The 23,917-nt window shown below is 37.4% G+C and overlaps 2 protein-coding genes across 3 annotated transcripts in view; both read right to left on the bottom strand.

The window, feature by feature from the left end:
• Nucleotides 1–15,211, bottom strand: part of shn (zinc finger protein schnurri) — a 62,246-nt gene extending 47,035 nt beyond the window's left edge. The window contains exon 1 of the mRNA XM_089648120.1: nt 14,808–15,211. Coding sequence (XP_089504246.1) covers nt 14,808–14,850 — 43 coding nt within the window. The 5' untranslated portion in view covers nt 14,851–15,211. The remainder of the gene's footprint in view (nt 1–14,807) is intronic.
• Nucleotides 15,212–19,542: 4,331 nt separating this feature from the next.
• Rpn13 (regulatory particle non-ATPase 13) lies at nt 19,543–23,682 on the bottom strand. Of its 2 annotated transcripts, none has more exons than XM_089650871.1 (6): nt 23,561–23,682; nt 23,089–23,423; nt 22,646–22,860; nt 21,492–21,685; nt 20,800–21,056; nt 19,543–19,940 (listed from the first exon to the last, which is right to left on the bottom strand). In XM_089650871.1, the coding sequence occupies exons 2-6, from the start codon at nt 23,416–23,418 to the stop codon at nt 19,725–19,727; spliced, it is 1,212 nt and encodes a 403-aa protein (XP_089506997.1). In that variant the 5' UTR covers nt 23,419–23,423; nt 23,561–23,682; the 3' UTR covers nt 19,543–19,724. The 2 variants fall into 2 exon arrangements, with proteins under 2 accessions (XP_089506997.1, XP_089506998.1); XM_089650872.1 differs by having other exon boundaries at nt 21,492–21,682.
• Nucleotides 23,683–23,917: the final 235 nt, after the last annotated feature.

Here is a 23,917-nt window from a genome sequence, read left to right as displayed (position 1 = left end):
GTGTTTCATTTGTCAGGATCCAAAAATAGGATTTTCGTTTGGGAGATAAGTCCAGAAGTCAAAGTGGGATAATTGGTGGATTGCGTAGAATAATAAAAGCTCTCGAGTTAATTTGGATTGGGGAATTCGGTACATTTGGAAGTATGAAGGAGCTTGAAGTGTTGTGTTAGGTAGATAGATTGGTTGGTTGGTCGGTGCCTACAACAATGTTCTCGGACGTCACGAGATACTGGCAGAACATTTCTCCCCCACGCATCGGGAGCTATTTTAGCACAGTTTGCGTTCTGGAAATGTTATTTACTCACGTACGCTGTATTTAGATACAATAATTGCAAGCTTTTATAAACGGGATTTTCCCAACACTTGGTATGCATCCAAAAAGCAAGCATCGGGGACAACACTGAAATAAATGTAAATATTTAAACAAATATTTATACGGATCGATTACCAGCGCAATAAAAAATACAAAAAGGAAGACTGTGTCCTATACTCCGATGTCATCGGCAAGTGTAGACTCGGAGGGTTCGTGTAATAGTAACACGTATTATTGATTTCATATCAATTTCGTGGAAAAGATTAAGTTATCAATCATATCTTATCAATCGAAATTTTTATTACAAAACTTCGTACCTACTCATAAAATCAAAAATGAGATGTTATCAACGCTGTGGTATATTATGCTGAATTTATCAGAATTACCATGGGACCAATAAGAGGGTAACTATTTATTAGAATGACTGGTGCACGATTATAACTATTGGCTAATAACTTGTGTTAATAACAGAACAGCCCACACGCATCAATATTGTTGAATACGTCCGAGGGGATTGAAGTCATCCGCAGCAAGAGCTGGTCCGTGGGAGCACCTGTAAAAAGTTGTGTCGCAGAAACGGTTCCTTCCTTTGTTCGCCCACCTGTTACCGCGGCCAGGTGAATTCGGCTGCTCGACAGACTGTATTATTGTGGCAAACAATGCGCTCGACATCGGAGGGATACCTATACCTGTGCCCTCTGCGTTTAAACTATGGACACCTTTAGCATTATACTCCAGCCTAAGGGAGAAAGAAACATTATTATCGTTTGCAGCATTGTTTATCGTTTCCGTCATACGTCTGCTGTTGTCTCTACTCTAAGTCCTGGGGCATCCCTCGGTGTCAAGTGTCATCCAGATAGATTGTAAAATGCGATTCAGTATATAAGTTTCTGTATACAAGTTATATAAGTTGTCTATTCTTTCAGTATAGATAACTTATATAACAACCCCTAAATCATGGGAACTATCATTGAAGCACGAAAACGTGTATAATGCGCAGATACTTTGGTAAATACAATGAAAGTATAATTATTAGGAATCTATTATTCGAAACACAATAGTAAATATATGCCTTCTATTATAGGTCGAAGTCCACTACCTGTAATATAAATAATAAGTTCACTTCGCGAGTAGGTAGGCACTGGGCACTATGCACTGGGCACAGTGGGTACCTACTTTACGAAACGAGGGTTTGAACTTTTAACTGACGGCCAACCTTTTTGAATAATAATGAACAAATATACAACCTTTAAGGTTTTAGAGAGTTCCTATACTCGTTGAAACAAAGAAAAGCCTTGACTGAAATTAAGATGTGGGTGGCTAAGCAATACGTTCGCATTTATTTATGTACGGCCTTATTGTATCCACGGGCATAAAACATAATATAAACCGACCCTAGAAAAATCCTGAAGAGGATTGAGTGAATTTAATATTGAAAGGTTTAGTGTAGGTACCTCTATTCTTTAGTTGTTTTGAACTTTAGATCGACTAGCTAGCTGTTAAAACCTTAGAAGCTAGAATCTAGGGAAGTCTCTACAATAGTCCCTTTTCCGGGAAGGGCGAAATGAAGGCACGCGCGTCGGGACTAACAATAGCCTAGGGATTATTCCCAGAAGGCTGCCATACTACGGCCTTGCTAATACTACATGTATCTGTGTTTCAAAGTCGTCCATTCCTGGAAACTGGAATTAATTTACCGGGACTGGGAGCCTGATCGATACTGGGAATTTTACGGTTTCAAATTGTAATGTAATAATTCTAATCCAGGTCTGATGTTGATTTGGGATATGTAATATTGTTATACGCACAAAATGTAGGGAAGGCGGTTTCCGTAATGGAGGAGCAAATACAAACCAACTAAGTTAAATTTTAATCAAGGTAAAAGGTAAGGTTGCTCGAAGGTACCTATCTACTGGATTCAATAACTTTCAGCTCTTTGATCTGCGATCATTAGCTAAGTTTGCTGGGGAGTTGTAGCAGAGTAATTAATAGTTTCAGAATTACCGATTCGCACAATTACTGGGTATTATTAGGTACTTTACCAGTTCATAAGACGAGCTAATGAAGGAATCCCAAAAAAACCAAAATTGCTCATATCGCGTTATCTATTGAAATATCTTGCTTTTTTAAAAATTTATATCACATGTATCATTCGTTATTTGTGTAATAACAACAAGATAAAACTTATCGAAGTAAGTTAGTGCTCATTAATTATTCTCATTTTCCTGCGATAGTGTTGGTAATTTTTACCTACTGGTTTATAATTATTTAGAAATTTTCAAAGACTATTTAAAATTGTGGAACCCAAACAGATTGTAATGTATATTATCTCCATATATGTATATAGTTAGTAATAACATAGATCATTGTAGAAATGTTTTATGTATTTGTACAGCGCCCTTGAGGTGATTTTGCACAAAAACGGCGCTATACAAATCATTCAATTATTATTACATTATTATTATTATCCTATGAAGGGAATACAAGTGTAATTTATTTTGAGAATGAAGAGGCCATCGTACGTTTTTAATCATTATACAGGGTGTATCGGCACGTACCCGACAAACTTTAACCAGCTATTCCTTAGCACATTTGGAGGAAAAAATGTTATGGGCACTTTGCTGTCCGGTAACATTTTTTTTTAAATAAAAAATTTACCATTCATATTTTCACCACATGTCACCACTGTTTTATCCTTTGTCACAGTTTGAAAACCCATCTGGCAATATTTTATTCCAGTTTCGTTGAATAATTTACGTACGTACCTACATTGGCGCGCTTTTACAATCACAACGAAATGGCATGGCACCATTCGTCTCATTTTTAACTATTATTATTTAGTGTGTATGAAAGAACGAAGACGCTTTTTGACACACTTGCTAATAACAGCTGTTGAACACAAGAAACAATGCCAATGACAGTGACGGAGTGTGGATTTTTTTATAATTTTTTGTTTTTAATTGAAAAAAAATGTTACCGGACAGCAAAGTGCCCATAACATTTTTTACTCCAAATGTGCTAAGGAAAAGCTGGTTAAAGTTTGTCGGGTACGTGCCCATACACCCTGTATATTACAGCAGAGAGAGATAACCAAGAAAGATTTGGTAAAATAATAAAGTAGCTCTGATAAAATGAGTCATGGTGACACATTTGGATCTTGGGTCAGTGCGCATTGGCTTAATATCGGCACATTCCTAGCCGATGCGTAGTGAAGATAATTGATAAAATAGTGATTGCATTATAATTGAGCGTCTATAAATTATTGTGTCATGACAAGTTCGCGCAAATCGACGGAAAAAACTGGGAATTCTACAGGCGGAAGTAGCACTTCTGTCATCGTAACTATCCACTAGGCTATATGCTATACTATACCTAGCTGGGTATAAGTTTAGTAAGAGCTATTAGCTATTAGCTACTTGGTTACTATGGACATGGATCGTGGCAAATAACAAACGTATCACGCTCTTAGGTAGCCACTTGTCCTGGTACATACGAGAAGGTACCTACTACCTACGTGTGCTAAATGGTCGCGGCGAACAGTAAAGCAAGGCAAGGCGAAGACTCGTTACTTGTTGTTGCTACGTGAATAGATAGTCAACAGAAACCTAGCTACTGGCTAACGACACAAACAACACTGCATTATGTTGTATAACAATACTCCCAAGTTGTATTCCAATGCTACCTTTACATACGCGAGCTGAACCGCCGATCTGAACCTCAACTTATGGGAAAGAAACGAAACAACCGCAAATGGTGCGAAACGCCGCTTGCAGTTGATTAGTTCCTTTCCCGTATTTCGTGGCTCAGCTAGCGTTTCTGTTCGCAAATGTATACATACCATATAACACTGAACAGCCATCCCCTGTTTCTTAACGTGTGTTGTATACAGTGGAAACAGCAACATATGCTCGTCGTATTAGTAAGTATTGTTATTATCCACTACACACTGTGCGATAGTCGTCAACACACAATATTATAATGATAATGCATTTTCACAAATGATTCAGGGGATTGTGATAAGAATAAGTGCTAATCGATAATCTGAACCTCGCCTCTCTGTGATAAGGAAAAGTATTGCGAAATGCAGGTAGAAGAGTTAGTTACTCTCTATAATTCTACGCTACTGGCATTAATTGATAAAAATGCTCCTTTCACAGAAAAGATCTGCCGCATTAGAAATTGCAGTAAATGGTTCGATGTAGAATGTCTTCAAAGGAAAAGGGAAATGCGTAAATTGGAGAGGGCTTACAGACGGAACCCAACTCTCAGCAATCGGCAGCTTTGGATTGCAAAGCAAAAAGTGTATAAGGAAGAAGTGACGAAGAAAAAATCAAACTTTTGGTGTGACCAAATTGAGTCAGAAAAGGACCCTCGAAAGCTCTGGCAAAACATAAAGACTCTGTCTGGAGAGAGCAACATCAAGGTTGATTCCTCCCTTGAAGCAAACAGCCTCGCAACACACTTCAGAAATAAGGTTGAAAACATTCGGGCCCTCAGTGTAGTAGGATCGCCTTCTGTCGCAGCACCAAGTCCGCTCTCTGGTGACTTCACTACTTTCGCAGCTGTAACGGAAGAAGATGTCACGCGTGCTGTGATGTCTTGTCCTAATAAACAATGCACACAAGACCCCATACCTACCTGGCTCTTAAAGAAATGTCTTCCGGATATAACGCCTATAATTACCGCAATTATCCAGAAGTCACTAGTAAATTCACTTGTACCGGGAACACTCAAAAAATCAATTATAACTCCGATTCTAAAAAAACAAAATCTTGATACAGACAATACGGATAATTACAGGCCAATATCTAACCTACCATTTCTGTCAAAACTGCTTGAGAAAATCGTTGCCAAACAATTGGTGGGGTACTTGAACTCGGCCGGTCTATTGGCCAAAAATCAATCTGCTTATCGACAGTTTCATTCAACGGAAACTGTCCTTTTGCGGGTAATTTCAGATTTGATCATCGGGATGGAAGCAGGTAAGTTGGGTTTGGTATCTGTTCTTGATATGAGTGCGGCATTTGACACTGTAGATCATAGTATTTTATTAAATGTGCTTGAAACCGAATTTGGCGTTCGAGGTGATGTACTCCAAAGGATGTCATCGTACCTGTCTGGACCAGTAGCTTCAGTAACTTTCAATAAATATACATCACCTGAAACTCCCATCGAATTTGGAGTTCCCCAGGGTTCTGTACTGGGTCCCATTCTCTTCATTCTATATACTAATCGTCTCGAACGACTCATTCACTCAGCTGGCTTTGAATCACAAGGCTACGCGGATGATCGTTTGATTTTCAAGTTTTGCTCCCCGGATGAAAAAGACGTCCTTAAAAACGAGGTGGTTAGTTTCATTGACACGGTTTCAAGTTGGATGTCTGTTAATAAACTCAAACTTAATCCGACAAAGACGGAATTTATTTGGATAGCTTCTCCTGGAAGACAAGCCCTCATCGACTCCAGTCCAATCCGTATTCAGAATACAAATATAATCCCTTCTACGGAAATAAAATTTCTAGGTTTCACTTTAGACAATTGTCTTTCTCTTGAATCGCAAATTTCAAAAACTGTAAGTGCTGGCTTTTTCCATCTAAGGCAGATAAAATCAATTAGGAGATGCCTTCCCTTTGATGGAGCAAAATCACTCATAAATTCGTTCGTTGTCTCACGTATGGACTATTGTAATAGTGCATATGCTGGCCTACCTAAAAAACAATTCAACAGAATCCAGTCCGTTTTCAATGCTGCGGCGAGAATGATTTTTGGTGAATCTAAGCATTGTCGTATAACCCCGCTTCTAAGGGATCGTCTTCATTGGCTTCGATGCCCTGAAAGAATAGAGTTCAAGATCTGCTTAATGACCTTCAAAGCATTGCAGGGAATGGCGCCAGCCTATATATCGGAATTATGTGTCCGACAAAACCTAAGCGATAGACAGCTTACTCTGAGGTCAGCAGATATAGATGTTACCAATCGTTTAATCGAACTTTCTCGGTCAAATCGAGCTGTTTACTATGATCGCTCTTTTCGTGTAGCTGGCCCACTCATTTGGAATAAACTTCCCCCAGCCCTTACCAATATACAAAATTTGGCTGAATTTAAACGGGTTTTAAAAACAAAATTGTTCAAAAAATCATATTTAATAATTTAAAATCATTTATATTCTCATGAATCTAAGCTTCTTTTTTAATATACTATAAAAAGCCAGGTTTTGAAGTTTCCCGGTAATTGTTTGGTTTCGGTTTCCTCCTTATTGTACTTTTATGTTTAATGCACACCTATTATATAATATTTTAATGTTTTCCTGTTTTATATAATATTTTAATTTTAAAGTTTTTTTCGTGCACTGTCACTGTCTTTTATTGTTGTCCTCTACTAAAATAGCACTGTTATTGTTAAATTTTATTCTCTGCTTTTGTGTAAACCGTTTATTCTTTATTTCATATTATGTAATTAATTTTTTTTAAAGGAACACAATACGAAATTTTATTTTAAGTTTATTATAGTTAAGCGCACTTGAAGTGAAACAACACAAAACTGCGCTATATAAATGTTATGTTATTATTATTATTATTACTGAAGTGACCTTCCAGGTAAGTATGGTCCAGTATGTATATTATCTGCCCGTACAGAATGTAAATAAATTGTAATACATAGGGTGAACGCTCCTATAGTCAGCCTGTGCCTATTGTCAGCCTCTTTCATAATTTCGTGAAATAATAAGAAAAATGTGCACTCTATCACCATCTATGAGAATGTTCACGCACTAGTAACTAATGAACCAAACATGGTTTCAAAATGGCGGCTCTAACTTATTTTCTGTCCCTATATTCGACCGTTGCTTTCAAACAAGTGAAGACCTGTCAGACATTCTCCCGCGCGCCATAATAAATTTGCAGTTGACCACGGTTTCAAAGTAAGTTTAAAAACCCTGAATTTTACTAATATTGTTGAGTTAAGTGTTATTTTATGTTTCTGTGATTATTTTGCCTTGTTTTCAAGCATTCAAATTATGTTTATGATGTTTGATTTTTGCAATGTTGTGGTGGTTGACTTTAGGAACAAATTTTGTTAGAGCATCCTAAAGTCAGCCGGGGGGGCTGTCCTTAGGCCATGTGTAGGTTATTTCAAATATGGAATCTAAGTGTGCAGTAGTGTTCTCTATATTTACAATGTGGTCTTACATACACAAATAAATGCATTAAAATAAAAACACCAAAGGTCAGCCGCCTCATTTTGTTTTGGGGTAGACGTGGCTGACTTTAGGAACTTAATGATCCAAATGTCAGCCATCAACGTGCTAATACACTTTATGGCATGGTGAATGATTTAATGTTGTATTTGAATTCTAGGTAGGTATTCATAAAAACGAAATTCAACATGCCGAAAGAGAAGATCGTCAAACCAAAGGGATATAAAAAACCCCTTCTACAATACGACCGAAGCAAAATTGAAGATGCTCTCCGAGCAATAAGGGGAGATCAAATTAGCATCAGAGAAGCCAGCAGAAAATATGGAGTTCCCAGGGGAACTCTACAAGATCGTCTCCACGGCAGAGTTCCTGATAAAACAAATATGGGTAGAGATACCACATTAACTAAAGAGGAAGAAGAGTCTTTGTGCAATGGTTATCCGAATTGGCCAAATGTGGATTTTCAAGAAAGAAGGATGATCTTTTAAACACAGTTCAAAAAATTATGAAGGATGACAAACGCCCAAACCCCTTCACAAATGATAGACCGGGAAGAAAATGGTACGACCTATTTATTAAGAGACATCCAATCTTGAATGAGCGTGTCCCGGAAGGTATAAGTAAGGGTAGAGCGGTTGTTACTGAAGAGTACATACGCAAATGGTTTAATGATCTCAAAAAGTATTTAAGTGACATCAATGCTATAGATCTTTTGGAAGACCCGAGAAGAATACTTAATGGCGATGAAACCAGTTTTAGTGTTTGCCCTAAAACTGGAAAAGTTATAGTCATAAATTCCACCTTACTCTTGAGCTGAGCAAATTCTGCAATGATAATCAAATAATTCTCTATTCATTACCCCCAAACACGACTCACTTGATGCAACCAGCTGACGTCAGCGTTTTCCGGCCTCTTAAAGTCGAATGGCGAAAAACTATTAGAGAATGGCAAGGGAATTCGGAAAATTATAATTCAGTCTTGTCTTGGAAAAAGAAAATTGAAACCAGGAGAACCGATGCCGATGACAATTTCGTCTGATGCTTGGAAGAATTACATTGCCAAAAAAGAAGATATAAAACAGGCACTAGTAAAAAAGAGGATTGAAAGGCAAGAAGCAATAAAAAAAAAAGAAAAGAAGAACAGGCTACAAAAATAGAAGAACGAACGAAAAGAAGGGAAGAACAAATGAAACGAAAAGCAAACACTGACAAATACAAGAACCTAGGACGAAAGACTGGAGAAACCAATAAGAAATTAAATGTAACATCTACTCAATCTAAAATTTCAAGCACTGGATGTGAAGAAGAATTACACAGTGCTGTAGTAGATGATGATCTGAAAAAATCTAAAATTTCATGCACTGGATGTGAAGAAGAATTAATCAGTGATGTAGAAGACGATGATCTGAAAACTGTTGGTTGTGACATCTGTCCAAGATGGTATCACCTCAAGTGTACCCAAAAACGGGGTATACCTTATGCGGAAGTTGCTTCTAAACAATTTACTTGCCATATTTGTCTGCTTACTATGTAGATATAAATAAAATTGCTATTATTGAATACCTATTTTTTTAATTTCACGTCATATGTAATAATTTAAAACCCTCAGCCGTCGACTAGGCTGACTTTAGGAACTCGAAAGGCTGGAGATAGGCACATGGTGGCTGACTTTGGGTGATTTTGGCATTTAATTTTTGAAAGGCCTTTAAATCATTTTCATTGAAACAAATACATTTCCAATAATGATAAGTGAATAGTCTGTTCTTTGAACTATAATAAGGTGTAATTGTTAGAAACTTAAACGCTATTTACTACTTTTTAAAGTGTAATAAATCAAGTAAAAATCTTAAGAGGCTGACCTTTGGGACATTCACCCTATATGTCCATTAGCAGCATCACGTTCGTAGATCAAATGCATTGTATTGTATTAGTGATCGACGAACCGATGGATGCAATCTGTTGATAGTAGTTTGTCTAGTCTATGGTTGGTAATAGGTTAGATCATTGTAGAAATATATTATATATTTGTACAGCGCCCTTGTGGTGATTTTTCACAAAAACGACACTGTACAAACAATCCTAATATTTTTATTATTAATTATTAATATTCCTTCACACGAGGTTTTGAGAATTGCAAACGGGGTCGTGAGTTTCAAATGTTTATCATTGAAATAACTTACTGCGAGTATGTAGGTACCTACACATTAAAATAGGTTATGATAGGTATGTTGAACCTACCTAAACTGAATTTAGAGGACCAAGGTTTTTGTTAATGTGTAATCGTAATCACCTTATAAAAGGCCTAAATTTACCCAACCAATGGGTTTATGGCATCCTAGTAATAATTATAGTGATATTTCATCCTTTACTTAGATAATCTGTTCGGAGTGCGTTCATTAGAAAACTCCACACAGATTAAATAAAATAATTATTATGTTAATAATGCCTGTTGGTTTGTTTTAACTAAGTACATACTCAGTCGTTAAACGACAGTTAACGTTTGACCCAAATAAAATTACGCAAGGGGCATTATTTCCTGTGCAGTTCAATTTATTCGGGTTTAGAAATTGTTTACAAAGATTTGATATTATTATTGTATGCACAGGGTTTTATGATGTTGACCCCTACTCAATTATGATGATTTCATTAACTTCGTATTATCAAGACGGAATCGATAAACAAATAATATCCTTCGCTCATTCATTCCACTCTAGAATACGACCCGGAATATTGCGCTTCGATACGGCAATAAGGCCAATCCCCGCCGCGCTAATCATATTTGCAGCTCTGTGCATACTCAAAATGAACCCTTCAAAATCGTCTATCTAAAACTTAAAAGTGATAATGATCAGTTCTTTGTTACTCGTTGGTATTATTTTACTAACCGCATACCCCGTGCTTTGTCGGCTCAATTCTGATCTCGTAGCACAGTCCAGGCGTGATAGAATTATCACAAGAGAAGAAAGAATTTAGCAAAAAGGTTATTTCCAGCCTTGGCAAACGGCGCGCACGGAGACATGCCGCTCGGCGCTCGCTATTAATGGGTCGGTCTCGCCAGCCGTTTCGTCTGGCATTTGGCCGCGCGAATCCGTAGGCCGGTGCGAACGGGACAGAGCGAGGTGGAGTCGGTTGCGGGCGGGAGGGAGACAGAGCACTCAGACACCGGGCGGCGGTCTGGCGCCAGAAGGATTCCCCAGCTCGCCCCCCTTCACCCGCCCCGCACCGCGAGCAGCCTTGTCGTGTCGCAGGCCGCAGCATCAGCCGAAATAACTCCGCCCGGTGTGGCCTGACGCCTGGCCGACCTGGCCCGAGCTCTTGAGCGCCCAACGGACGCGGACGGTGCAGTCGACTCGGCTGGGCGGGAGCCGAGAGCCGAGAGGACGGCGCGACACTGTGTCGCCAGGAGGAATTACATATTCGAAAAGAGAACGTTTTCAAGTTTGACGAGGTATCCCAGAGACAAACAAAATCTGTAAACATAATCAGATTCGGAGAATACGGGCGTAGGTTGCTTGTTTTCTGTCAGCGGGCAGGTTGTTCATTTTTATTTTTTGAAACATTTGTCTTAAAAAAGCTAATCTAAATTCTACATTATTTTCATGTAAGCCATACTTGGAACATAGAAATCGTTAAGAACGCCGAATTAATGTACTTAGGCGATGTTAATTATTACTTGTTACAAATATGTATTGCATCTTATAGTTCGTCTTCCTACCTTCGTCTTTAGCCAACGTTTCGAGCAGCATTACAGTGACCATCATCGACGAAATTATTTATTATGGGTTACGTATTATTTATAGTACGTTTTTATATTACATTTCATCGCTAGCTACAAAATAAATAATAAGATTCTGGTTTATTTCCAACTTGTGATAAGAAATAATGACACATAATAACATAATTGCGAGAAGACATAATATTATGTAAAACGGCTAAAACGAATGACGTGCGTAGATTTCTCATATCAGTAATGAATGACTCATCAATTAATAAATGTTAAATATTGGCAAAATAAAACAATAAGCAAATGGAATCGCGAGATAGGAGAAGAAATAAAAATATAAAAGTTAAGAGAGTCTGACCTTAGAAGACATGTTAACGGAAAGGGATTATTATTGGAAACTGCGAATAGAATGAACCCCCCTCCCCCCTTAACAGTCACAACCAAAGATATTAGAAGAACTCTAATATCTTTGGTCACAACGATACGTAAGAGTTGGGTAATTATGCAATCAATAGACAAATAGTGAATATATTTCAACAACTACCTATTCATCTTCACGTATCGTGAAAGTTGGCGGACGAGGTTGTAGTCCGAGCAAATTATTGTAGATAAAGTTTTAAATAATGACGGTAGGTACTTGGCTTTAACTCGTATGATTAGATAATAATATCATGCACTGTGTTATCAGTGAGTTTCGCAAATTAAAACAATCTTACACAACATGTAAAATGGCGCCGCAAATAATATGTATAATTAAGTTATCGCCGACAGGGTCGAAAGAATAAAAAATATAATGGTATACATTTTTCTACGTCAAATAATGTTCCGGTTTTTACAGCGAAACGTTAAACAATACGCAGATGCGATAACGTTGAGAAACAAAAAGAAAACAATTTGATCAGAATTTGTGTTTATTTATGTACCTAGGTACCTAGGTAGATTAAAAAATGTATATTTCATCAGTTCAGAGTATAATTATATTGTTGTCGACAGGTGGCTCTTTCATCAAGAGTTTGTGATGTTGGACGGTAACTCGCAAAGGTTTAACCTAGCCGATAGTCGTTTATCACAGTTAATAAATAATAATTAGAACAACTACACTTTTTAAGGTGCATTTAAAATCGTTACAAAACTTGTGCAAATATTATGTACGTAGACGAAAAGAAACATAGGCGTTAAACCAGACAAACACACAATGGTGTAATATTGAAAATACCTACTCGAGTTTTGTTTGTGTAAAACAATAATAACTACCAAAATCTGTACGAGATCACCACTGCCTTTCTTTTTTTCTACTACCACTAAAAGTACCTTTCTTTTCAAATCTCACCAGCTCTCTTGGACCCCTGCGATCACTTGTTTGGAAAGTACGTTCAATCGCATCTAAATTTGTGAATAATTGCTTTATATAGCGTTGACCAGTTTTTTGAAAATCGTAACTCTGTGTACTTCATCTACCCAGGATGTGATTCACGACCAATTAGGATGAAGTTGACAGTGCCCAAAAAACCTCAGGTACCTATATCAAATTTATTGTATTTTATGTGAACACCACACAAAAATCCCAACTATTAGCTGCTAACCGTAGACAGTGAGACCACGGCACCCACAATTGGAGTATGTTGTGAAGCTAAGAGTAAGGGGAAAGGAAGGGAGGGGGAGAGGAATGTGGGAAGTGCCTCGATATTCAGAGCCGGTAACCAAACAAGGCTAAAGCCATTTCAATCAACATTCCGTTCTTAATGGTGGTCTTTCACCAGGGAAATACCAAAAGTATCTACAAAGTTGTTCGTTTTGAGTCTGAAAATGTTATTGGCATGTTCCAGAAACGGTTCATATCTTGCACAAGGATCGATCGTACCGGGTTCATCTGGTCCATTAGATTTTGACAAGCTTTTACTATTTACCAGGTGGAAAATTTTTAGTAGGTCGCAAAACAATTCCCCGAAAGCGTTTATCCAAAACAGGGCATTCATTGGCACAATCTTTTTCGCATCAATGAAACTTCTTTATAAATACAGCAAAAAAACTAACTCTTTTACGCGTGAAACGTTTTGGTTTATCGATTATTTAGTGCAAGAAGTATAATATTTTCAATTAGTCGAGTTAAAATAAAACTGTTATTATAACCAAAAGAAAAAAAACTATTAATGAGATGCGAACATTATAACTCCATTATCTATTTACTTTTCCCGACAAAGGGGTAACCTTTTCCTAGCTTATCAAACCTTTTTATGGTTTTATGGTTGGCTTAACCAAAGAGTAAGGGTACAGGACAACGGATTGATCAATTGGCTTTTGAATACCACAAAGTCGAGCAGCAGATTGGCAAGGGTTAAATTACAGGGACTGCAATGATACTTCGAGGAAGGCCCTGTTATTATGTGATTCTCTGTATCCACGGCGAACGAACCACATTATAATATTCCCATTACAGAAAAGCAAACACATTATTATTTGTAATAGACTCAAACGAAAAGGTTGTCACCAAAATGGATGTTTTGACGCGACGAAGTGCAAAATAACATGAAATTAAATAATCTACATATACATAATAATCCGACTTTCTCGTTAAAAAATGTAAACAGCAAAAAAGGCAAGGACGGGAGAGACGGACTAAATTCGCTGAACACTTTTGGTGACGTAATTCGCGCGGCGGCGAACAGCGGGTTAACTTTCTTGAATCGGGATGACGCACGAGGTATGTTGGGCAAAGTTTACTGATACCCCCTCCCCGGCCATCTTCTCTGTCCCCTCCCTCCACCCACCTCGCAGTGTCAATCCAACACCCCTTCCTCCCACCCACCCAATACCCCCCTGCCATGGTAATCATTATTTTTTCTATCTGATATAAAGTTACAGAGTACAGACGCTGTTGATCAATTTAACATTCGGTACATAAATGATTTAATGGAGTGATTTTACGTGTTGCCGTTGTGATGCAGGGTGCTCTGCGCTTTGTTGGGTGCATTTGAATTATTTTTCGTTACGACTTCGCTACTTTCATAATCAGCTAATTGGGATTACACTTTCTTTTATCAATTTTCGATTAGTAGCTGGAAGTACCTTTGCATTAAAATTCGACTAAATATTATTACGAATGAAATCTATTTTACATTCATTTCCATAGTTTAAAACGAATTTATCTAATTGTTCTACAATTTATCATTTTACAAGTAGTTACAATATTTTTATTACAAATTACATACCTATTGAAGTTATTTGAAACTGAGCAGGAATATTGAAAAAATCGGTGGTTTTTCGCATGGTAAAACCGAAACGAAGCATACAAAACTACATACTTAGATAATATAACATTATACATATTATGTGCATAATATAATCATCGGTACCCTCTGAATGGGTGGTATTTTATTATGACCTAACGAGATAAATACCTACCTGAAAGTAAGAGGTCCGTTCACCAAAAACACCTGCTTTAAGGTACGAAAACAGGTATATGGCTAGCCAATCTAAATGATTACAATAAGGAAACAAAATCAGATAAAAACTTATAATATTAATCAACACACTAACATAGGTAATATGTTTGCATATTGCAGGTAAAACACTTACTGGATTTATTTGTATTGGAGGAAATTCCTTTTCTGCGAGCCATGTCCAGCTATCTCTCCCTTTCCCGCACAGTGCACTTGTTACCGTACCTCTCTGTCGCCAAGAGGGATACCCTCAATCCGTTATTCATACATCTTGCGAAATAGTGATAAGTACGTACACACAACTACTCCATTCTCCTCACTACACAGTGACATTGTTATATTATTATGTCAACAGATTTGATAAATCAACATGTAAAGATACTCATCACAAAAGCACTGTTGCCTAAAAATTTGTATGATAAACAAAAAATACACTTATAAACGCGCGTGCGGGTTACATTTGATACGATGTGAAATGATATTAACGCACGGACACAACAATCACACAAAGGTCCTCGCTCCCCACCTCATTCCCCTGATCCCCTCCATTCCGTAGTACAGTACAACGTAAAACGATCGTGATCGTGCATCTTCGTTCTCCTTCGGAACTCAGTTATTTGGTGCTGCCAGTAACTAAAAGTTCTCGTTCTTGCAAATGGTAAAGTAGGCACCTTTTAAAAATGATAATTGCGCGAAATTCGAATATTAATAATTTGAAAAAAATTAAAAATATGAGGACAGACCGTATTTAGTCTATGGGACAGGCATAAAATGATCAATTATTAAGAATAAACGAACAATCTCGATTTCAAAAATCTTCTTTAACTGCTGGTGCCATCTCATATCGGAGGTTGGCTATCATTCTAAAATTTCGAAATTTCGAATCCAATAATATAAAAATGCATTCCAACTATTCGATTTTGGTAAATAATCTTTTAAAACTTTTTTTTTTCATATGTAATAATTTAAACATATTACTCGATTTCCCAGTGCAGCGAATGCGAATTAACAAAATGGTGGTCTGAGGGTTCAAGCAATATATTCGATACATTTCCGATTAAGTATGACCATTGCTAATATTATTTGGTTATGATAAATTTGAAGTGATAATTAAATATTTCTATTATGCTAGTATAAACAGTAGAAGTCAAAAACAATAACTTTACTCCTTATTTGCTATACATATTTTTGTATCTTTTTTCCTTATTTTAATAAACAAGCGGGAAGAAAGTAGTGTCGAGCGAGAATCGTGAAGAGGAGCATTTAATGAATAATTGTATCATGGGCTTATGCGATCGTGGATAACGATCAGACACGCGAAACATTGGCACACAACGAAACAGGGTCACGCTTTCACACTCAATATATACAGATGCGCAGCCCTTTACAAACTACTCAGTCTCGGACTCCACTCGCAGTCACACTCCAATCTCGGAGAGTCCGTCAGACACACTCTCCACTCTCGTTACATCTCTCGCCAAGTGCTCTCTTCTCGATTCCACACCCTGCCCGACTGGTTTCTGCCTGTTTCTACCCTTGATCTTGTTTGATTCTGGACTTCCTCGGACCCCGATATCTCTAGCCCTTGGTTACCTGATCGAAACAGCGAACTCACACCCCAGGACCAAGCCCATTATAAGCACATTATTACCCATTAGTAGGCGGCTACCACAGGACTGACCAGCGCCATATTTTAGTGTAGAATGTGTGCGTGTGTACGAACCTCTGTGCGGATATATGGCGGTAATCACCAAGCTACTTGAATTGTCGAATATCGGATATATCGGAAGATCCTTATAGAAAACACACCAAAACCCAAAGTTCATAGAAAATGTATTTAATAACTTTGGCTCGTAAAGGCGCTTTTCGGAAAAAAATGCATTGGGCCGCTCGCAACATAGCTTAAAATCCATTTGGAGTCCGAAAGGAACAATCTCTTTTACTTTTCACTATGTATATAATATTATTTTTTGGTAAATCTAAGTTAATTTCCTCACATATGTTTGTACATATGAGTCGAATTCAAGTCGATTGATTTTAACAGTACATAATAGTATATGGTAGTGAACAATATAAAAATTCGGGGACGCCCGAGGAAGACTTAACGCTTTATCTCCACACTAGAATGATATACATAGTCAAATTAAAGACAATACAATGTTATCTTTTTTAACAGTAGATAACAATGTGGTATACAGTAGTGAATGGTATAAAAAGTCGGTGACGCCCATGAAAGACTCAACGCTTTATCTCTGCACTGGAGTGATTGAATTAATGTCGATCTAATGTAAATTTTTTTAATAGTAAAAATATGGTGTACTGTAGCCGAAAGGTAGAAAAAGTCGGGGACTCCTGAGGAAGATGTGGCGCGATCAAATGAAACAAATACTTATGTATGGTAAAATATGGCACAAAATAATGAACGAAGTAAGGGGTGTAAGGAGAATGTACTTTATTTTATTTTATTTGGGAAACAAACAGTTATACAAATATATTTTAATACAAATCATTTTTACCAAGTTGCATAAACCAGTAAAGTTTCCACAGAAGATTCATTTTAAATATAGGTAGAAAATCATATGAATATAAATAATACAATACAATATAAATACTAACTAGTAGAAAAGGAAAATCTCCAAAAAAATAAAAATAAAAAAGACTACAGATTCAACCCATACAAAAACAATACACACACTAACACTTCTAAGTTTCCCGCAACGATTGAACGCTACTCTCTTAGGAATGCTATGAATCCTGCGAGGCACGTACTGAACACATCGATATTTGGGCATAATCTATTAAAGGTGCTACAGCTTCTTCTTATAAATACATTTTCAAGATAATTAGTATTGCTCTTAGGAATATAAAATGTGTCCGGAGATCGAGTTACTCTTAATGGACATCTGAAATGAATATTTTGTAAAAGGTATGGGCTATCAATAAAATAGTGGATTATCTTATATAGCATTACTAGGTCTCTGATATCTCGGCGTTGATCAAGAGTTTTAAGGTTCATGGACACATTGTTTTCATCATTTCGCATGCGATAAGACACATATTTCAAAAACTTTTTCTGAACTCTTTCTATGTTTGATTTATATGTAGAACTATGAGGGTTCCACACTGTTGATGCATACTCTAGGTGGCTTCTGACGTAAGATATGTAGAGAATCTTAAATGTTTGTGGATTTTTGAAAACTGAACATACTCTAAGTATAAATACCAGCATTTTCAAAGCTTTCGACGTGATATGCTCGATATGAGATTGAAAAAGAAGCTTACTGTCCATTAGGACTCCAAGATCTGTAATCACATTTACCCTGTTTAAGAGTTTGTTTTTAATTTTGTAGGGATATAATATTGTGTGTTTCTTTCGAGAGTAAGATATGACGCTGCATTTGTCTGCATTCAAAAGAAGGTGATTTTTTAAACAATATTCATTCACCAGAGAGTCAAGGTCATGCTGGAGTTCTATGCAATCCATCTCAGACTTTATGATTTTGACTATCTTTTTGTCATCAGCATATAAGTATAGCTGAGAATTACGGATAATTTTGCTAACGTCATTCATAAAAATATTAAATAAAAGGGGGCCAGGGTGAGATCCCTGGGGTACTCCTGAGGTTACGGGCACGAAACTAGAGCAAAACCCTTGAACAGTTACAGCTTGTGTACGACATGGACATGGAAGTTAATGATTAAAGACATCCAGGAAGCCCGAGATAGGCATGGCGCGATCAAGTGTAAGAATTAAAAAATACTTTTTCAATTCTTAACAATAATAATATCTATTTCCACCATAAAACCAGTTTTTAGGTACACTAAATTACTCCAAACCATTCGCGACCCCAAGACCACTTATGCAGGTTTGTACATAGTTTAAACCACTGTTGAATTTGACAGCCACCTCAGGTCTAGAGCCCCAAAACACTTAAAAAATCGAATAACTCAGTGCAGAAACGGGCGGTCCGTTTGATAGATTCCCGTCTTAACAAACGGATTGCAGAAAGATTATCATGTTTCCTCCCTCCTACAATATGAGTCTCTTCAAAACCCACATTCATAACCTCGTCTTCTCAAAAAGATCTTCTGCACAGCATCCCCAAAGATGACAGGCCCTGAGGAATTTTTTTTTCCTCGGGGCCTCCTGTGTGGAGTTGTAGTTAAAAAAATATTTGTTGAAATTTGGCTTATTTTGATATAATTATGTTGCATTACAAATAAAATGTATTATTCCGTTTAGCTGCGATGAAGAGCCTGGGCTATTTCGGTATGGGGAGGGGAGGGAAATTGGGAAGAGTCACCAAATACGGCTAAAGCTATTTCAAGCAATGCTTCGATTCCGAATAGTGGTCTTTCATGACTTTCACCAAGGCAATGGTGAGAGTATCTACCACCGTGTGCGACTCTTTGTATGAATACAATTATTCTCAACACTTTCACTGTCATATCGATACCCTTGTCATGATAGTTGCTAAATGAGACTTTCAATTTGAATATCTTCAAAGGCAGTATGTACAAGGTGCTAATAACCTCGATTCTACATCATCAATACACAAGTAAAAATGCAAATATTCCTGAGATTTTTCCCTTATTCCAAACAATTTTAATTTAATAATTAGTATAATATTACCAACGTACTATAAATAAATCATTGCACATGCATTCAGAGTGGCTTGACTCCAGTTGTATTGCAGTAAATTCAAGTCTCCCAGTGGAAAATGGACTTCTAGCTACATCACGACTTTCTAACCAATCACGGCTCTACCCCATTGATGAGCTAACCTTGTTTTACCAATATTTTACCTGCGTAAGGAGATTTAATATAAATAAAATAAAAGTGGAATAATTTATTTTAAATAATTGCCAAGTTGTGTATTTAGTGAAAAGATTTATTTGAATAACATTTTTTTACTAGACATTTTATCATAACACAAAATTAAAAATAAAAAGCATATAAGGTGGTACATATTGATATCTATTGGCAAAAACATGCGAATAAATATATGTTGTTGTATTTATTATGTGATGTACATCATCAATAGAGATACCTCTAATCCAAAGCCATACTGTCCTCATCATCATCTCTTTCTTTTGGTTTTGACTTATCTTGCGTTTGAGTTTTCTTCTCTTCGTTTTCTAACGCCTTGATGAAGGCCTTCATGTCTCCCTTCTGTGCGGCCGCCACGGCTTCACTCCCCAAACCAAACTGGGAGATGATCGGACCCAGCTGGCCCGAAGAAATGGCATTGGAGAATAATGACATTGCCTGGAAGACAAAATAAACTTATTAGCAAACGGGTGCTACTAGATATTTTGCAGTGCTGTATCGCAGGGTAATTACTACAACTAGGTAACTCCCAATCAACTTTTTTAGTTACACACAAAACCATAACTTTATTTCCTCGCCAATGCATACAACATATTACGTGTTTGTGGCATACTTTTTCTTCCTAAGTCGGTTCCTCATTGCTGGGTGGACCGCTCTTCGCGGTTCTGCGCCGCATGGAGAGCTGCAGAAAACGAAATACCAGACGCCAGTGACACTTGGTCACTCGAGCACATTAGTGACCTTTCTCTGCTTCTCCTGCCTTCCACTCTGTCAGTCCATACATAGCAGTGGCATACATGGGTGAGGAAATAATGTTATGGTTTTGTGTGTAACTCGAAATTGCTGATTTTGGAATTACCTTGTTGTAGCAATTACCCCGCAATACGACAACAGAGAACACTCGAAGATTCATTAGCATCTGGAAGCATTGCATACATGTTGAATATAAATTACTGTAAAAGAATGTCCATATTTTTTTCATCTTTAGCCTGCTGTGAAACACTACAAAATCATTTATTCGGTGAGACTGGCATTTAAAAATATTTTAACAAAGCTTGTGTAATATCAGAAGCAGTAAAAATATGAAACACCAACTTAAAGTGGGATCAAAAAGGATATACAAAAGGGCTTATTTGACTCTTTTCACAGGAAATTGACAAAATGTTTTTTTCGGACAAGCAACTCTCACTTCACCCCAATCCAAATATGTACATGCTTGTCATACACGGTGTTCGAATCAGCTTATTATTGCATGCATCTTCTTCACAGACCATTTTAATTTCACATTATTAGTCACCTGAGAGAACTGTGGCGACAGCAGTGTAGTCTCAATATCATCTTGTTGCTGATCCGGCGCAGGCTGGGGCAGGTGCTCCCTGAGGTCCGCCGCGTGGGGCTTCGCGGTGGCAATCACGTCTACGCCGGAGATCACGGAGGCTAGATCCACATTCTCAGCACCCCCGGCGGAACCGGCTGACGGACCCCCTTCTTCTGGGGGAGCCGTTAAGGTGGACAAGTACTTCTGAAGATCGGAAAGGTGGATTGCTTGGCCAGCTGAAAGGAAATAACAGGTTATTTAAATTGGTGAATGATATGTTCCAAAGATGGTTTTTCAGTAGTTGACTTGTTACACTTTCTAAGAATAATTAACATTCTTATGAATACATGGATTGATAATGAACATAATTCATTAATTCCAGTGTGATTGAAAAAAATTTTTGCTGTTGTGCTAGATATGAATTTAAATGGGGTTACAAACCAAACTAACCCATTCTCATTGCAAAACATAAACAGCAATCACTAGAAAAATTACATAAAGTTGACTACACAAACCTTTACAAATTATTAGCAAACATACCATAAACTATTAAATTAATTTTATAGATTATGGGAAATCTGTATTTTGAGAATGTTGTATAGCACTATGGAATAGCTCATAAGATATGAAAGAGATCAAAAAGAGCTGTCTTTGGTACATTAATATATTACCTCTAGTGGTAGGAGGCTGGCCGGATGCAGAGGATGCCTGTGTGGTGCTGGGGGTGCTGGGTGTGAGGGGGGCGAGGGGCTCCTGGGGCGCCTGGCGGGGAGGCCGGGCGGGGGCGCGGGGGGCTTCCGACGGGGGACGACTGGCCGTGGGGGTGGAGCTGCTGGAGCGGGAGCTTTGGCCAGTGGAGGACCTGCTAGAAGTTTTGTATGCTAATAATCAATCATAATTCAAAAGACATAGATACAGGAGTTAATGTGTGATTAGGGTGTGGTGTGGACCGAGCACATAGTCAATGAATGCATACTTCAAGCATTCCGAGGCAAAATTAATGAGTTCCACGGGGGCGATGCCTGAGGTCAAGGATTGCTTCAGGAATCGTGTGAAAAGGTAAGCAAGTACCCAGAATAAATAAATCCACCCAGAGATAGTTTACAGTGAGATAAATGCAATAAATATTATAATTGCTCCTACTCAATTTAAATTTATAAATAACTAGCTGAGGTGTACCCGGCGTTTCTCGGGGTTGTGAATGATTTGGAGAAAAAATTTTGAGGAAATGAATTCTAGGATTAACATCGACTTATCTCTACTTTCTACAAATACAATAAGCATATATAAACCTTCCGGAAGAAATTCTCTAAATTATAGTGAAAACCCTATCAAAATCCATCGCATAGCACAAACGCGGATAGCTACTTCATTTTATACTATTTAGAGATTTTGCAATGGCAATAATTTTTGTATGTGGCCACATTATTATCAGTCAAGTGATAGTGACAATGCAGTATCTTTTATTGAAAACACAAAATGGAATATACAAGAAACATGGTTTTTACTCAACCAAAGCAACGGCGCTATACAAATTGTCCAGTATATTAATTGAAATTGAAAGATTATAATAATTTTATTACATAATATTGTATTTTTCTGCCAATGAACACTTCTCAAACGCTTGTATACTTTATTTCACAGGATTCTTTTCTGCAACAATCTAAATGTGTTCCACGGTCCTTCGAAAATATTTATTTTTATTTTTATAAATTCTGAAAGTATTTTGCCCGATTTCAAATATGATTCACAACTTTTACAGAAGAATGGTTTTATTGATGATATTATAAAAATATAAAGTCAACTATAGGGAAATAAAGTATACCTCATGGTTCCTAATAATGATGAAAGTCCTCCAATTTGACCTACTCCTCCGAAAAGTTGCATCAATTGTTGCTGGGACATATTATTAAGTATATTCTGCAATTCTCCGTCCGGGGCACCTCCACTCCCTCCTCGGCCACTTCCCACCGCCGGGGGATTGTTGAGGACTTCATTGATGCGGCGACACCATTCGTCGTCCTTATCAGTTTTAGGTTCCTAAAACATCCCAAATAAGATATATTGCGCAAATGGTTACAAAACTATTAGTACAGGAGTGCACGGAGCAAGAGGGATGAAAGCATTCCCAACATTGGATAATGTTGTGAGGCAGAAGAAAATGGGGTAGGGGAATGTGAAAGGGAAAGTTGAGAAGATTTTGAAAATGCAGATGTGGTTACTGAACAAACCTAAACTATTATATTTATATAAGTATTTGATAATCACCTGCATCCAGAAGAATAGTTTTCTTGAAGAAGATTTGAATTTAAGTACAAATACTCGTCCCGTTGTGCACTGAGACACCCTCATGAATTCACAATCATCGGGGAATATTATAAGGTCATCTTCGATAGCCCCAGAAGTACGATCTTTCCAGCAAAAATGCATTAGTGAGTCGTCACTTTGATAAACGTAGAGGAAACCTTTGCGATTATCAGGGTGCATCATACGATCTTTCAGGTTCATTCTACCTGCTCTGAATTCCACCAGATGTTTGGATCCCCCAGATCCGCCACCCAGGGCACTACTGCTTCCAAATAAGGCTCCAGAAGGCATGATTTCTGGAAATATGTCAAAAACACTACTTGTCAGTTGCTTTCGGCGAATGGGTCAAAAACGATGACATGAGTTTTTGACGGAGTCTTTTAATACGTCAGATGCAATTATTAATCTTGTTTTCAAAATACAATATTCTTACCTGAGTTCACTAAGCTTACTTGAAAGTTTAAAAAAATTAGAGATATAGCTTAACCACAAACAATGATAATAGTAAAGTGAAAACTACAAGTTCATGGCGGACTGACGCACTGTCAAAAAAATATTTTCCTTACTTTATAGGTACCTACCTACAAAATTAAGAAGTACCTAAGTAATTTTGTATTAGTTACATAATATTATTTCCTAAGGTATAGTGTAAATTAGCAAAGTGTTTTCTGTTTATGCATTTTTAAACATATTTCTATTTGTACAATATATTTCTTTTAACTTTGTAGGTTTCTTCAGTCAAGCCCCACCCACAACACGTTGTCAAAACTGATCCCTTATCCTATCCCTT

This window comes from Hesperophylax consimilis, chromosome 3, assembly GCF_061612785.1.
Source record: "Hesperophylax consimilis isolate HC1 chromosome 3, BYU_Hcon_1.0, whole genome shotgun sequence".
NCBI lineage: Eukaryota > Metazoa > Arthropoda > Insecta > Trichoptera > Limnephilidae > Hesperophylax > Hesperophylax consimilis.
Note: the sequence above shows the minus strand (reverse complement) of the source record. Positions and strands in the feature narration are given on the sequence as shown.

Excerpts from the sequence above, each read along its gene's own strand:
- Rpn13 (XM_089650871.1), bottom strand. The coding sequence starts at position 23,418 with ATGCCTTCTGGAGCCTTATTTGGAAGCAGTAGTGCCCTGGGTGGCGGA. Across the intron at positions 21,686-22,645 it reads TCATTATTAGGAACCATGAG|CAGGTCCTCCACTGGCCAAA; the intron begins GTATACTTTATT and ends CAAAACTTCTAG. Across the intron at positions 21,057-21,491 it reads CCAGCCTCCTACCACTAGAG|CTGGCCAAGCAATCCACCTT; the intron begins GTAATATATTAA and ends ATTTCCTTTCAG.